This window comes from Pan paniscus, chromosome 2 (assembly GCF_029289425.2).
Source record: "Pan paniscus chromosome 2, NHGRI_mPanPan1-v2.0_pri, whole genome shotgun sequence".
NCBI lineage: Eukaryota > Metazoa > Chordata > Mammalia > Primates > Hominidae > Pan > Pan paniscus.
This window is the reverse complement of record NC_085926.1, coordinates 62,505,894-62,520,414: the sequence shown is the minus strand read 5'-3', so window position 1 is coordinate 62,520,414 and position 14,521 is coordinate 62,505,894. Positions and strand designations below refer to the sequence as shown.

Sequence of the window (14,521 nt, the reverse complement as noted above, 5' to 3'; positions counted from 1 at the left end):
ATTTACTTTAAGCTAGCTATTGTTCTAAGCACTTTATATTTCTACTTTAATCCTCACAACCCTTGAGGTAGGTACCATTATTATTATCCCCATTGTAAAGATGAGAAAACTGAAGTAGAGATAACTCTAGTAATTTATTTGCCCAAGTTTGCACATGAATCTGGGTAACATATCTCCAGATTTAAGCTCTTAACTCCTCCAGATGAGTGTAATAAATTCACATAAAGTGACTGGCACAGCACAGAAAACTTGTAACACTTCACTAAGTAGTAGCTATTGTTTTTATTATGAAGAAATAGTTAATGATTCAATATGAATTACACTCTATGGGTTCTATGAACTTCTTTTTCTACTTTTATTCTCATGTCTTATGATTATATACACAATAGATATTGTAGCTATATTCATTGTTGCAAATCTCTTTCTATGGATGCAAAGTAAAGGGAAATGGTTAGTAGCTGCCAGATATAATTCCAGAAAAGTGTGAGGCTGTTACAATCTTGCTAGTCATTACTAAAACAACTACAAAATTTCTTGCCCACTTCCTGAATTTGATCTTTTAAGTCATCTACTTCCCTATGTACCTAAGTCCAAGATTTCCTTTCACATATTTCAGTTATTGTTTGCTGCTAAAATGATACATTTTCTCTGCCCATACAGAGATTTTGTGATAAAGCTGACATTTATTGTACACCTACTTCCTGACATGCCTCATGCTTATACTTCACAAGCACTGTCTCGTTTAATCCTCACAACAGCCCTGTGAGTTAGGAACCATTACTGACCTGTCTTACAGAGCACCAAGAGGTTAAGCATCTTGACCAACATTTCACAGTAACTGGTAGAACTGGAACTGGAAGATTATACTCTTAACTGTTACAAGCCAATAATCTCTCTCCTTAGCCCTGGCTGAACCTCCCTCTTATGTCTATTTACTGCATGAAAACATTAATATATTATTTTAAGCACTGACCAGGACAGCTAGATGATCTATGTAACCCCAGAGCTGTTTGTGCTGGCCTCATCAGCAGCACAAGGTTGATAAACTTATCAGTCATCTGGTCGATGCTCCCTGGCTCAGCTTTGGTCCTGCCATCACCTCTCTTGCCTGAGCCCCTGTGACCAGCTCTTCACTAATCTCTTTGCTTTCTCTCTTGCCCCGCTTCCTCCTACAGTGTATTCTCTATCCAGCAGCCAGTGAGATCTTCTTAAATAGAAATATGATGGTGTCACCCCTCCTGCATTCTTAAAACCCTGCCATAGTTTCCCATTCATATTTAGAATCAGCATACTGGCGATCTGATTTACCCATTTAAGAGGTCAGTCTAGCTACCATGGGATGAATGGAGCATAGAGATGAGAAGGAAAGTAGGGAGGCCAGTTAGCAGACTCCTGTCATGGTCCAGGTGGTGTTGATGGTGACTTGACTGGGGAGTTGCAGTGGGGATGGAATGAGATGGGATACATTTGGGAAGGAAAGCTTGAAGAACTTGGCAATGGATTACATGTTTTTATGCAGTGTTTTAAAATCTCATCAGAAATCTTTAGAAAGATCGCTCTGATCTCGCAAGAGCATGGCACTTAAAACCAACTGAACTATAACAAATGTCTATTGACCAGTTACCATCTATCAGGAACTGAAAGGAATGCAGAAAGAAGAACATGTTTCTATGCTAGGTATTTAGAAAGCAGGACCAGGGTTCCTTCCCTCCAGAAACTCACAGTTCAATAGGAACAATAAATATAACCACAAATAAATTAAAGCTGTGTGATAACTGTAACAGCAGAATTATCTACAAGGCCTAGGAGATGATGACATCAAAGTAAAGGTTTAAACTGAGGGAGAATATGAGTTTTCCCATGAGGAGCAGGGAGAAGGCATCCCAGGCAGCATAGGTTGTACCAAGTTACAGAGGTGTGAATTTTTATGGTGTGGTCAGGAATTACAGATACACAATGTAGATAATACAATGTGCAGAAGCCAAGTCAAGGGGGTAAGCAGAGATGGAAAATTAAAAGTTTTTAGGCTAGGTCAAGATGCTGGACTTTGTCCCTATAGGCTAAAGTTTTCCCAAGTGCATTCATGGCACTGATAGTGCACAAGATGGTTTTAATGATATATAGACGAGCATGGATCAAATACAATTGGCCTTCCCCATCCACAAGTTCTACATCTGAGAAATCAACAAACCATGGATGGAAAATATGTGGGGGGAGAAAAACAAGGAAAAATAAAAATACCATAATAAAAAATAATGTGAATAAAAAATAATACAGTAGAGCAACTATTTACATAGTATTTACATTGTACAAAGTATTATAGGTACTCTAGGGAAGATTTAATGTATATGGGAGGGGCCAGGCGAGGTGTCTCACGCCTGTAAGCCCAGCACTTTGGGAGGCCGAGGCAGGCAGATCACCTGAGGTCAAGAGTTCGAGACCAGCCTAGTCAACATGGTGAAACCCCATCTCTACTAAAAATACAAAAATTAGCTGGACATGGTGGTGCACATCTGTAATCCTAGCTACTCAGGAGGCTGAAGGAGGAGACTCGCTTGAACCCAGGAGGTGGAGGTTGCAGTGAGCTGAAATCGTGCCATTGCACTCCAGCCTGGGTGACGGAGTGCGACTCCATCTCAAAGAAAGAAAAAAAAAGTATATGTGAGGATGTGCTTAGGTTACATGCAAATACTACACCACTTTATGTAAGGGTGGTGGATTTTGGTGTCTGTGGATTTTGAATTCTTCAGGGGTCCTGGAACCAATTTCCTGTAGATACTGAGGGACAAGTGTAATCATTTATGTATTTTAATATGTGCTACATAATGTATAATTGGTATATCAAGCCTATAATATAGTTTACTTTTCAAAATAAATTTATTCATGTTAAGTAAGTTAATTTAAAGAAAAATGTCAAGTAAATCATAGAATAGGTGAACAGACGTGGGACCAATGATGAAATGTAAGAGGCCAAAGTTTGAGGCACTTTTCATATAAATGGTGGGGGGAGGGGGGAGGCACTAAAGGAATTTTAGCTTGGAAAAGGCATGATAAGATTTGCAGGTGGTGAGCTCTGTCTCATTTCCAGGAATAGGATGAAAATCATTCTCGTGTCCCTGAAACCAATTAAGAGGTTCCTCTATAATTGTCCATGGAAGCAAAAAATGTGGGTGGGGACTGAAATAGTGGAAGTGGGAAGAGGGAAGACAGAGCCGTGAGGAACTCCCCAGGAGGTAAAAACTCAACTGCACTTGGCGACTGAGGAATAAGGATGAGGAAACAGAAGGACCCAGGATGACTCCTGGGTTTCTGGCTTGAAGATCTGAATAGATTTTGGCTGCCAGCCACTCTTAAGGGCCCCTGAAATTTGTCAGGCAGGAAAAATTTTAATTAGGTGCATTCTTCATTATGTTCCAAAGCAGAAATTCTGTCTGATTTGAGGTGAAGTGAGGATTTGGAAGTTTTCCAGTGGGTGTTGATGACAGTAGACAGGTAAAGCCAGTTTTAGAACTCAGTATTTGAATGTATTTCGGTATGACCAGATCTCTCCTTTCTTAGTTGGATAGAGCCTGAAAAATGCCAGGCCTGGATTCCCAGATCGGTGCCAGTTCAATATGTAACAATCCACAATGCAGATAGGATAATACATGAATTGATTAGTAATATTGACCTTACGCCAGGCACGGTGGCTCACGCCTGTAATCCCAGCACTTTGGGAGGCCAAGGCGGGTGGATCAACTGAGGTTGGGAGTCCGAGACCAGTCTGACCAACATGGTGAAACCCCATCTCTACTAAAAATACAAAATTAGCCAAGCATGGTGGCGCATGCTTGTAATTCCAGCTACTTGGGAGGCTGAGGCAGGAGAATCACTTGAACCCAGGAGGAGGAGGTTGCAGTGGGCTGAGATCACACCATTGCACTCCCGCCTGGGCAACAAGAGTGAAACTCTGTCTCAAAAAATAATAATAATAATATTTATCTTAACATGTCCGGACGGATTTGAGCTCTGCCTCTGTAGTTCTCAACCCTCCGTTTTATTTTATTTTTCATTATAAAAAAATTAATTTCTTTCAACAGAAGAGCTTTTGGAGAAGGAGGAAGGAAGTGGGGAGACCTTCCTATGTTGACTTGGAATTTGCTCCCTGTAATGTACCTGCATTCCTCCCTGTAATACACCTGCAATACAGCAAAAGAAAACAAGGGAAGGTTTTCCTGAATGAAACTTGACAAGATGCAAAAGAGTTGTGAGATTTAGCACCCTCTTTTTTCTTTCCTGTGCAATGTCTTTCAGGAGTTCCCCTACCTAAAAGACTTTTAGCACATACACAAATTAAGTTGCAGCGTCACATTTTCCAAGGTGCTTTCTGGAATCAGTCAAGGAGTCTAAGTCTCATGATAGGCCTCAATTCCTCCTGTAAGTGGAAGTGAAAAGTGCTTGCTGTTGTTTATGCTCAACCACAGAGCTCCAAAATCTGTGCCCCGTTCCTGAGCCATGTGCGTTTCCTTGTTTATGAGTACCAAGCTTCACGGCAAAGTGTGTTCAACAATTCACTCACTCAAGCATTAATGCAGCTCTGGTCTTTCTCCTTTCCCTTAGGTATTTATGGGCCATCGGTAAGAATGTCTGGAAGAGATGGAAGAAAAGGTTTTTTGTATTGGTGCAGGTAACTAACTCTTCAACTCTTAAGAGACATCAGTATTAAAGATTTGCTAGAATGAATGAATGCTTTTTAACTGAGGTATAACTTAAATACACAGAGCTCATGCATTTAGCTCAATGAATTTTTACATATATCCAGGTAACCACCATTCAGAGGAGGATACAGAACATTTCCAATGCCCAAAGGGCTCCCTTGTGCTCTATTCTCTATTTTTATATCACTTTTAAATTTTAAAAAATTAATGAATACTCATAACTTTTTAATTCGAACAATACAGTAGTATGTGAGATAAGTCGGGGAGAGTAGACTCCCACCCCTGCCCAGTCTCCTGCCAGGGATGGAGGATTCCAGAAGGGAGCAAGCTCATGCCAAATGAGGGCTATAGGGACATTAACTTTGACTGAAAACAATGTAGTATTTTGAAAAGAACTGAGATAGGCATTATGAGTAAAGTCAGAATTTAGTTGGACTTTTTGCCTCTATTTTATTATTTAGTGTGTTTGAATTTGAATTATCTGTGTGGGAGTGCTCTACTCTTCTTGGTGCCTGGTGCTTCCAAAAGTCTTAGCCAACGTCCCATAACTATGTTTAATATCTAGGATAAATTTTTCTATTAAACTTCTTTTTTTTTTTAATTGAAACAAACCAAATTCTTCAAGTTGTTCTGCAAGTTGCTTTTTCCACACAAGTTATTTAGATACCTTTCAATGTTTACATATATAGCTCTGGCTCTCATATCTGTAAACTTTTCCCTTTTGGATAGACTTCTGGACTTTCCCAATTTGGGCTATTCTTAACAAGGCTGCAGGGAATATCTGTGTATATGGATACAAATGTAGATGCAGATATTGATGTTAATACATTAGTCATATATAAATAACACCTTTACTCTTGAGCATTTCTTAAATTTTTTTCCAGAAATAGTAATACCTGTCCTTGAAAGACCCCATCTTTTTGGTAGGGGAGGGTGTTTATTTTTTGCATCAGGATTTTTCAGTTTACAAAGTTTTCCAGTGTCTGTTTTTAATTTTCAGACTCCACCAGAGCATTTAAACTATAATTCAATTTGCAGAAATCTAATTTATGCTATACTCTGAAAGATTTCACAAAGTGAGTCAACTTGGAACTGAGTGACAAAGGTTCTTACTGGGTTACTTGACTAGGATTAATATTTAGAGTGCTACCAATATTTAGAGTGCTTTATACTCAGAGACCTGACTACAAAGCAACTCCCTTTTAGGTCTAAATGACCTTGAGGGTTTCACCAACTCTGAACTTCTAAGGCTAGACTGTCTATAGATCTACTTAAGTCTCTGCTGTGCCGCTAAGGCAAAATACAGCTCTCTGGCTCTAATAAGCAAGAGGTCATCTTTGCTTTCAGTATTGTTGTAGGGTAGAACAAAACCTTAAAGTGATTTAGCCGCAAAGAACATTTTGGAATGATGCCCGTCCCTCAAAATAACCCACGGCTGCCCAGCACGGTGGCTCACGCCTGTAATCCCAGCACTTTGGGAAGCCGAGACGGGTGGATCACCTGAGATCAGGAGTTCAAGACTAGCCTGGCCAACACGGTGAAACCCTGTCTCTACTAATAGTACAAAAAATTAGCCGGGTAGGGTGGTGCATGCTTGTAATCTCAGCTACTAGGGAGGCTGAGGCAGAAGAATCACTTGAACCAGGGAGGTGGAGGTTGCAGTGAGCTGAGATTGTGCCATTGCACTCCAGCCTGGGCAACAAGAGCAAAACTCCGTCTCCAAAAAAAATAAATAATTAAAATAACCCATGGCTAAGCAATTGAGGCTATTTTAGCTTGTGGTACATTTCCTCAGACTATTAACTGACCAGTATTTATTGAGCACCTACTTTGTGTGGAGTGCATTGAGAGGACATGGAGAACTATCAGGTCTGGTATTTAGCTCCCAGAAAGGAATCTGTTAGAGTTCTACATATGCAAACAGCAGAAGTAGACTCAAGCTAATTAAGGTTTAAAAAATGAATATATGGAAGGTGTTGGAGTTAACTCATAGAATTGTGAAAAAGGCTGAATTAACCCATCCATGTTAAGAACAGGGCCAGCATAGTTCCAGAAATCCAAGTTGTATTAGGTTTCTCCAGAGAGACAGAACCAATAGGATATATGTATATAAGAAAGGGCATTTATTAGGGAGAACTGGCTCACATGATTACAAGGCAAAGCCACACAATAGGCTGTCTGCAAGCTGGGGAAGAAAGAAGCTGATAGTGGCTTATTCTGAGTCCGAAAGCCTCAAAACAAAGGAAGCCAACAGTACAGCCTTCAGTCTGAGGCCAAAGACCTGAGAGCCCCCAGCAAGTCACTGGTACAAGTCCCAGTGTATAAAGGCCAAAGAACCTGGAGTCTGATGCCCAAGGGCATTAGGAACAGAAGGAACCATGTAGCAGGGAAGAAAGACGAAAGCCTGAAGACTCGGCAAGCAGTCTTATCCCACCTCCTTCCACCTGCTTCGTTCTAGCTGCACTGGCAGCTGATTGGATGGTGTCCATTCACACTGCGTGTGGGTCTTCCTCTCCTAGGCCACCAACTCAACTGTCAATCTTCTCTGGCAACACCCTCACAGACACACCCAGAAACAGTACTGCACCAGCCATCTAGGCATCCTTCAATCCAATCAAGTGGACACCTAATATTAACCATCACAAGTCCTGGAACCATGGCCAGTGCTGCTGGTGTGGTCATGAGACAGACTGGCTCTGACCACTTTCCATCCTTGCATCTCTCATAGAGGGTCAAATTTCATAAAGGGAGAATTGGTTTAGTCTAACCTGGTTCACTCCCAACTTTTAGCAGGAAGAAGGGATGGCACTTGGATTGACAGTCCCACTGGATTGTCTTTCATGCAAAATCAGGATGCCATTACCAGAAGGAGAAATGGATACTGGGAAGGTAAAAATAACTGGTATCCACTTTAAAGAGCATACAATGTAAATGGGAAGACAAGACACATCAAGAGGCAGTGCTGGCCAGGAGCAGTGGCTGACACCTGTAATCCCAGCACTTTGAGAGGCTGAAGAGGGCGGATCACGTGAGTTCAGGAATTTGAGACCAGCCTGGGCAACACGGTGAAAACCCATCTCTACTAAAAATACAAAAACTAGCCAGGCATGCTGGCTCGCACCTGTAATCACAGCTACAGGGAACGCGGAGGCAGGAGAATTGCTTGAACCCAGGAGGCGGAGGCTGCAGTGAGCTGAGATTGCACCACTGCATTCCAGCCTGGGAGACAGAGTGAGACTCTGTCTAAAAAAAAAAAAAAAAAAAAGCAGTGCTGAGTCATGAATGGTTCTCGCCCCTCAGTGCTTCTCATTGCACTTGGCACAGCAGTCTCTCTTGGAATCACTTGGGAGCATGCCTGGCCTCCCCGATAGACTGTGCACTGTTTCAGGGCCAGTTTTGTTTCTGATTCTTTTTTGTGTCTTTCCCTCTTTCCTCCACCACACCCATACACAGTCCCTAGCCCAGTGTCTGGCAAAGAAAAGAAAAAGGAAGAGAGAGGAGAAAAGCTCAGGCAATACCTTGGGTGGTGCTGAAAAAGGAGAGATCATGTGCTCCAAGAAGTGGCTGGTGACAACCATTCTCAGATTTCTGAGAACTTTTGATATGATGAAGTACTTAGGAGAAGTAGATGACCTCTTATTTTGGGAGAGGAAACTCTTCAGGAAAAACAAGAGGAAATATGTGGAAAACATCAGTAAAGCCATGTCTGTACAGTAAGTACAGGGAGAACCAAAAGGGAGAGAATGATTTTTTCAGGCAACTGGAACACAGGTGTTTAGAGCCTTCACACTGAGCCTTCTAATAAGAGAAGATGAAAGTCACACAGCAGCTAAAAAGCAAGCTCTGTGCTCACTTCTGAGAATCATAAAAGGGCACTTCTCATCTAAAGCTCAGTATCTTTCCTAGAAAGGCAGGAGAAAATAAGTTCAGAATTCTGTGAAATTTTTCATGTACATATGATTCTCATTAACTTTAAAGAGCTGTCAAGGTATGTTGGGGACATCCATCCCCCCAAAAAAATCTGTTTCAGCCTGAATCCGATTTCTCCCTTAACAACCTCTGTGACACACAGAGGTGACATGACAGTCCCATCATCACAAAGATAATGGGGGAGCCAGGATGACAACTCAGGTCTTCTCTTTCAATTCTTGTCCTATTCACCACAACAATATCTAAAAGCAATTTGCTGGCATACCCAGAAAATACTGCATTATTTTTAAATTCTTTCCATTTTTTCTTCTCCCCTATTTAAGTGATCACATTTAGAAGCACTTTATCAATATCATAAAGAAAAAAACACACTCCCTTTGAAACAACCCCAATGCCATCAGAGCTGCAGGAGGAAAGTTCAAGGCCACCAGTGCTGGTCCAATTCAGAGGAACCTAAAATGTCCCAGGTTGTTTGAAGGAAAGGATGTCAATCCAAGCGGTGGCAATTGGCCCCCAACAGCTGCATGCAATGTTGAATTCAGTCATATGTACAAACGATTTTCAGTTTCTCTTTAGTCACTAAACCCTTACTTTGAAACTCAAAATGCAAACATGAAACCCGGAGAACCACCCTGGTTCAATTTGCAGAAGCGTGAGAGTTCTGGGGAAGGGAGAAGATTCCCCTAACCCCGCCCCTGCTCCCAGGCAGCCTTAGAGGGAACTCCCTGGAAAACAGTGTGGAAACCACCAAACAGAAAGTATATCTACCCAAGTGACTTACGGAATCTTTGTGTCTTTCAATTCAGATGTTAGATCTTATGGAATGTGTTTATATAGAGAGCTAGCAGCACACAATTTCCAACACAATTATGATTTAATACATTAGATTTAAAACAACGAAAATTGTCTGAAAAAACAAAGACGAAGAGAGGACATCCAACATTAGTCTCCTCAAAATTCATCTCCTGGTCTACACATACACACAGAGTCTACTTTTTTGCTTATAACGTGTAACAATTAAAATTCTCCCTGACTGAGATTTCCTATTAGTACTACTGTCTTGGGGAACCAAATTTTAGACTATAAACGGACTTCCTACTAGCCAGGGATAAAGGATATACTCAGAGGAGTGCTGGACCAAAGTAGCAATTCCCATTTCTTAAGGATCAGAGCTAAAATTACTATAGATGTGGCTAGAGTCTACCCTACCAACTGTGAAGGGAATGAAGCAGTTGCAAGGAGCTTCTGTGACAGAGATTCAAGCATTCCTGTGCAATGAGAGAGTGTCTGTAAATGGGGGCCTGGACCATCTGCATTAGGTGTTGTTTAAAATGCAGACCCCAAGGTGCTATCCAGAAGACTCTGATACAGTAAGTCTGGGGTGGGGCCCAGTATTCCGTACTTATAAAAGGCACCCCAGGAGATACTGATGCAGGTGGTCCAAAGGCTACCCTTGGAGAAACACTGCCTTGGAGGTCATTATCCCGCTTAAAGTGAAGGGTCTCATTCCCTTCAGATGACACCATCTTAGAGTTTATGTTCTCTATGGAACCGAGCATCAGAGTAGCTAAATAGATGACTATATCCAAATGGCACAATAAAGCCTCCTCTTGCCATCTTCCTTGAAATTCCAATATATGTCCTATAAACTTGGCTGGCTGCAAACCCTAACCCAGAGATCAAGGGGAAATGGGCCTTCAGTACCCTGAGTCAAGAAATTACTGGGGCCTCATTCTAAACCCTCGGGTCCATGGTGAGAACCAAACACATTGATTACTACTGTTAGTAACTCTAATGTGACCAAATCAACACTAATGATAAAGGTGCCAATTCCATAGAGCACTGCTGGATAGCCAGAACGCCCCACCCCGTGTGTGGGTGTAAGGAGAACAGTGAAAACAGGCCAACTTATCACCCGTATCAGGTTAGAAAGTCTTAACGCTTTCATCTTTTTATTTAAAAAATATTTTTATTCTGTGATCAAAAGATTTCTGGTGGCCAGACATGGTGGCTCATGCCTGTAATCCCAGCACCTTGGGAGGCTGAGTCAGGTGGATTACAAGGTCAGGAGTTCGAGACCAGCCTGGCCAATATGGTGAAACCCCATCTCTACTAAAAAATACAAAAATTAGCTGGGCATGGTGGCATGTGCCTGTAGTCCTAGCTGCTCAGGTGGCTGAGACAGGAGAATCGCTTAAACCCAGGAGGCGGAAGTTGCAGTGAGCCAAGATCATGCCACTGCACTCCAGCCTGGGTGACAGAGCAAGATTCTGTCTCAAAAAAAAAAAAAGATTTCTGGTTAAAATCTACTTTTTTGATTGGTGTTCAAATAATTTCTGAGACATTTCCCCCCATTTTAGCACTGTACAAACTGTAATATTCTGTGGTTCCTCTAATAATGTGGACAATCACTTATATTTATATGGTTTCTTAGAGTTTACAAAGTGTTCGTCAAGCTGGTCTTCACAACCTTTCTGTACTACAGTGAGGACAAGGCTTTTCGCAACTTCACATTAGAGGAAACTAAGGCTCAGAGTGGATAAGTGGCCTGCCCAAGGTCAATGGCTTGTAAGCAGCCAAATATGAAACCTAACACAGGCCAGGTGCAGTGGTTCACGCCTGTAATCCCAGCAGTTTGGGAGGCCAAGGCGGGTGGATCATGAGGTCAGGGAATCTAGACCATCCTGGCTATCATGGTGAAACCCTATCTCTTCTAAAAATACAAAAAATTAGGCAGGCATGGTGGTGGGCGCCTGTAGTCCCAACTACTTGGGAGGCTGAGGCAGGAGAGTGGCATGAACCCGGGAGGTGGAGTTTGCAGTGAGCCGAGATCATGCCACTGCACTCCAGCCTGGGTGACAGAGTGAGAATTTGTCTCAAAAAAAAAGAAACCTAGCACAGGTCTTTTGATTGCAAGTGCCTTCAATAACTCCAAGCACTTAGACAGGACTGGCACCTGAAGAGATTGATGCATACAGAATGTTATATATATATATATGATGGAATACTACTCATCCATAAAAAGGAATGAATTAATGGTATTCACAGCAATTTGAATGGGATTGGAGACTATTATTCTAAGTGAAGTAACTCAGGAATGGAAAACCAAACATCATATGTTCTCATTCGTAAGTGGGGGCTAAACTATGAGGATGCAAAGGCATAACAATAATACGATGGACTTTGGGGACTCAGGGGGAAAGGGTGGGAAGAGAGTGAGGGATAAAAGACCACAAATTGGGTTCATTGTATACTGATTGGGAGATGGGTTCACCAAAATCTCATAAATCACCACTAAAGAACTTACTCATGTAACTGAATATCACCTGTTCCCCAAAAACCTATGGAAATAAAACATTTTTTAAATAAAGCATTGTGTTAAAAGAATGTTCTAGAACTGAATTACTCAGATAGAACCAACATGGCTCCTCTGTTTCTGATTCCCAACTGAGAATGTTACCAAAAATTATGTTCTAGCTTTCAGAAAAATCACTAAATCAGAATAAGATAAAATATTGTTAGATAATATATAATGCCTTGGAATACAATAGTAGTCACCTGGGAATACAATATTAAAATGAGTTAACCACAAAAATGAATTGTAAGACATATGAGTAGTTGAAGGATTTATAACTCCAAATGTTTGTTTTTGCCACTCCACAATTGCTCTATAAGACATTTATATTTATATTCTGGTTGCAAATGGCAGATATCAACCCAAACAGGCTTAAGTTTTAAAAGGGGAAGAATTGTATTGGTTAACTAATTAAACTAGTAATTAGCTGGAGGGTCTTCTGTCATGACTAGATCCAGGACTCAAGCAATATTATCAAGCCTCTGTCTCTCAATATATTTAATCTTTTGGCTCTGCTTTCCTCTGAATTGACTTCACCCTCAGGCATGATCTCTGGCAGCTCAAGCCTTACAAAAGTTTACCAGCCCCAGAGAAAACTTTTCTTTTCCAATTGTTCCAGTACAGGCCCTCAGTTAGCTTTCTTTGGCCCAATGTGGTGCCAAATCCTTGTACCAGTCACTGCAACCAAGGAGATACTATGTTGATTGGCCAGGCATGGGCCAAGTGTTTTACTCACCCTACTTCCAGCTAGATGTGCAGTTACTCCCACACAAACCACTTGCCCTGAAAGTTGAAAAGAGAGTGGTTCCCAAAGGAAGACCAGGATTCAGTTGTGGGAGGGCAATGAATGGCCTGCATGCACACATAAGAAATGCCCCCACAGAAGGCCAGGTGCAGTGGCTTGTATCTATAATCCCAGCACTTTGGGAGACAGAGCTGGGACGATCACCTGAGGCTAGGGGTCTGAGACTAGCCTGGGCAACACAGGGAGACCCCACGTCTACAAGAAATAAATTGTTTTTTAATTATCAAAAAAAGAAATGTCCCACAGATATTATCATCATCCCCATTTAAAGATCACAAAATCATGTCCCAGAAAAGTTAATTGAACTGCCTTGGTTCACATAGAAAATAATGGATCTGAAAACCAAATCCAGTTCTGCATGACTCTAAAATCTATTCTCCTTCTCCTCCACCAAATGGCCTTCACTTCAGTGCCCATCAGGAGTCTGGGATTTAGACACTGTGATCCTTCATTCGCAACTACATCACATTAAAAATAGTCCTTAGTCTCCAGGAACTGTGTGATTCACACCATAAAAATTTTCTCCATCCTCAGATTTTGGCTCAATCCGTCAATGCTTCCTCAGGAATTCCTTGCCCAACCACCCATCTAGACCAAATCTCCAAGCTCTTACAGTACCATATACCTCTCTTTTTAATATTTGCCACTATTAAAATAACACATTTGTGAAATAATGGGATTAATGTCTACCTTCATGCTAGACATGAGGGCAGGAATCACATCTGGTTTTTTGCATGTTTATAGTCCTCGAACCAAACACACTACCTACGTATTTGTTGAATGAATGAATGTATCTATTATAAACAACTCTTTTCTAAATTATGTATGTGAATTTTGGACAAGGGCTGGTGACCAGAGTTCAGTAAAAATAACAGCTGATTAATTTTCAAAGAATGATGGTAAAAGCAAGGAAAGGGGATTTAGACAAAATACATTCTACTGTTGTATGTCCAAGTATTTTAGTCTCCCATAGGTGATAAGAAGGGGAGAGGAGAGTTGGGGACAGAAAAGTCTAACCTTTTCATCTCATGACTGGCATCTACTTGCTAACTATAATTGAAACTCAGGGGCAATCTTAGAGGTTATGGACAGTTCCTATATATTAAAACAGTGGTTCTCAGATTTTAACATGTATTAAGAGATATCTGGCCAGGTGTGGTGGCTCATGCCTGTAATCCCAGCTCTTTGGGAGACCAAAATGGGAAGATCACTTGAGCCCAGGAGTTCAAACCAGCCTAGGTAACATAGTGAGACATCCCCCCTACCATCTCTACCGAAAAATTAAAAAAAAAAAAATAGCCAGGCATGGTGGTACATGCCTCTAGTCCCAGCTACTAGGGTGGCTGAAGCAGGAAGATCACTTAAGCCCAGGAGGTCAAGGATGTAGTGAGCCATGTTTGTGTCACTGCACTTCAGCCTGAGCGACAGCAAGACCCTATTTTGAGAAAGAGAGAGAAAGAGAGAATCTGAGACAGTTATGAAAAATGTATAATCCTAAGGCCCACTCTGACCTGAGATTCTGATTCTGGTCTGACTTAAAGAATCTACATATTTACAACCTAATCCACCCCCTCACCCCCCACACACTATCTAATAATAAAGGCAGCTGTCGCCATCCACTCTTTTTTTTTTTTTTTTTTTTGAGATGGAGTTTCGCTCTTTCTCCCAGGCTGGAGTGCAGTGGTGCGATCTCAGCTCACTGCAACCTCTGCCTTCCCATTTCCAGCAATTCTC

At 41.5% G+C, this 14,521-nt stretch overlaps 1 protein-coding gene across 14 annotated transcripts in view; it reads left to right on the top strand.

The window, feature by feature from the left end:
- Positions 1-14,521, top strand: part of CADPS (calcium dependent secretion activator) — a 475,048-nt gene that overhangs the window by 296,732 nt on the left and 163,795 nt on the right. For all 14 annotated transcript variants that reach the window (XM_034956809.3, XM_034956818.3, XM_055110096.2 and 11 more), the window contains exon 9: positions 4,600-4,666. In XM_034956809.3, coding sequence (XP_034812700.1) covers positions 4,600-4,666 — 67 coding nt within the window. The remainder of the gene's footprint in view (positions 1-4,599; positions 4,667-14,521) is intronic.